Source organism: Gracilinanus agilis, chromosome 5 (genome assembly GCF_016433145.1).
Source record: "Gracilinanus agilis isolate LMUSP501 chromosome 5, AgileGrace, whole genome shotgun sequence".
NCBI lineage: Eukaryota > Metazoa > Chordata > Mammalia > Didelphimorphia > Didelphidae > Gracilinanus > Gracilinanus agilis.
The window spans coordinates 595,420-596,244 of NC_058134.1; the positions used below are offsets into that span (position 1 = coordinate 595,420).

Genomic DNA, 825 nt, shown 5'->3' on the forward strand with positions numbered 1-825 from the left:
CCCGAGGCAGGCCCCGGAGAAGCCCGCGTCCCCCCCGCCGCACTCGAGGCCCCGCTCGCCGCCTCTCACCGGAACGCCGCCCGCCTCTCCGCCACCAAAGCCAGAGCCAGGACGAGCCCGCTGAGCAGCAGCAGCCCCCGCGCCATGGCCGAGCTCGCTCCGCTCCGGTCTGGGCGCTGCGCAGCGGGCGGGAGCGGGCTAAGGGCGGGGGGAGGGGCGGCCGCCCTGCCCCGCCCCCCCCCGCCCCCGGCTCGGGCCCCTCCGGCCCGCCCCCCCTCCCCCCGCCCTGCCCTGCCGGAGAGGAGCGGAAGCCCCACGTCGGGGAAGCCCCGGAGGAGCCTCCACGGCAATCCCCAAGGAGGGGGCTGCTGGGTGGCCTCGGCCACGGGCCGGGGATGGCCGCGGAAGGCAGAGCCGGCCTCCAGCTTGGCCGCCGGGGCTTCCCAGGGAGCTGGCAGGGCGCGGAAAGTCTGGGAAGGACGGGGGGAGCCGGGGCGCGCCTGGAGAGTAGCCGGAGAAGCAGGGAATGGCCAGGAGGCATCGGGGAAGGCTTCCTGGAGGAGGCGCCAGCCATAGAGGATCGTTCCGAAAGCTCTCGAGGAGGAGGGGGAGGGGGGGCCGCGCTGGGAATGTGGGGTGCAGTGAGAGGAGAACCGGCAGGGCGAGGCCGGAGCAGCCCGAGGACGCCCAGGGACAGGGGCGAGGCCGGGAGGCCGGAGGAGAGCCGCCGCGGGTTCGCGCCATCCACAGGGCTAAAGCACAGGGAGATGCTGCTCGGGCGGGCCCCCAGGAACAACCCCAGGACCGAAGGGCCGCCTCGGACCC

The 825-nt window shown here is 76.1% G+C and overlaps 1 protein-coding gene across 1 annotated transcript in view; it reads right to left on the reverse strand.

The window, feature by feature from the left end:
* LOC123248682 (serum paraoxonase/arylesterase 1-like) overlaps window positions 1–152 on the reverse strand; it is an 18,172-nt gene extending 18,020 nt beyond the window's left edge. Inside the window, exon 1 of the mRNA XM_044677529.1 lies at window positions 70–152. Within this exon, the coding sequence (XP_044533464.1) occupies window positions 70–146 (77 nt within the window). The 5' untranslated portion in view covers window positions 147–152. The remainder of the gene's footprint in view (window positions 1–69) is intronic.
* Between the last annotated feature and the right edge of the window lie 673 nt (window positions 153–825).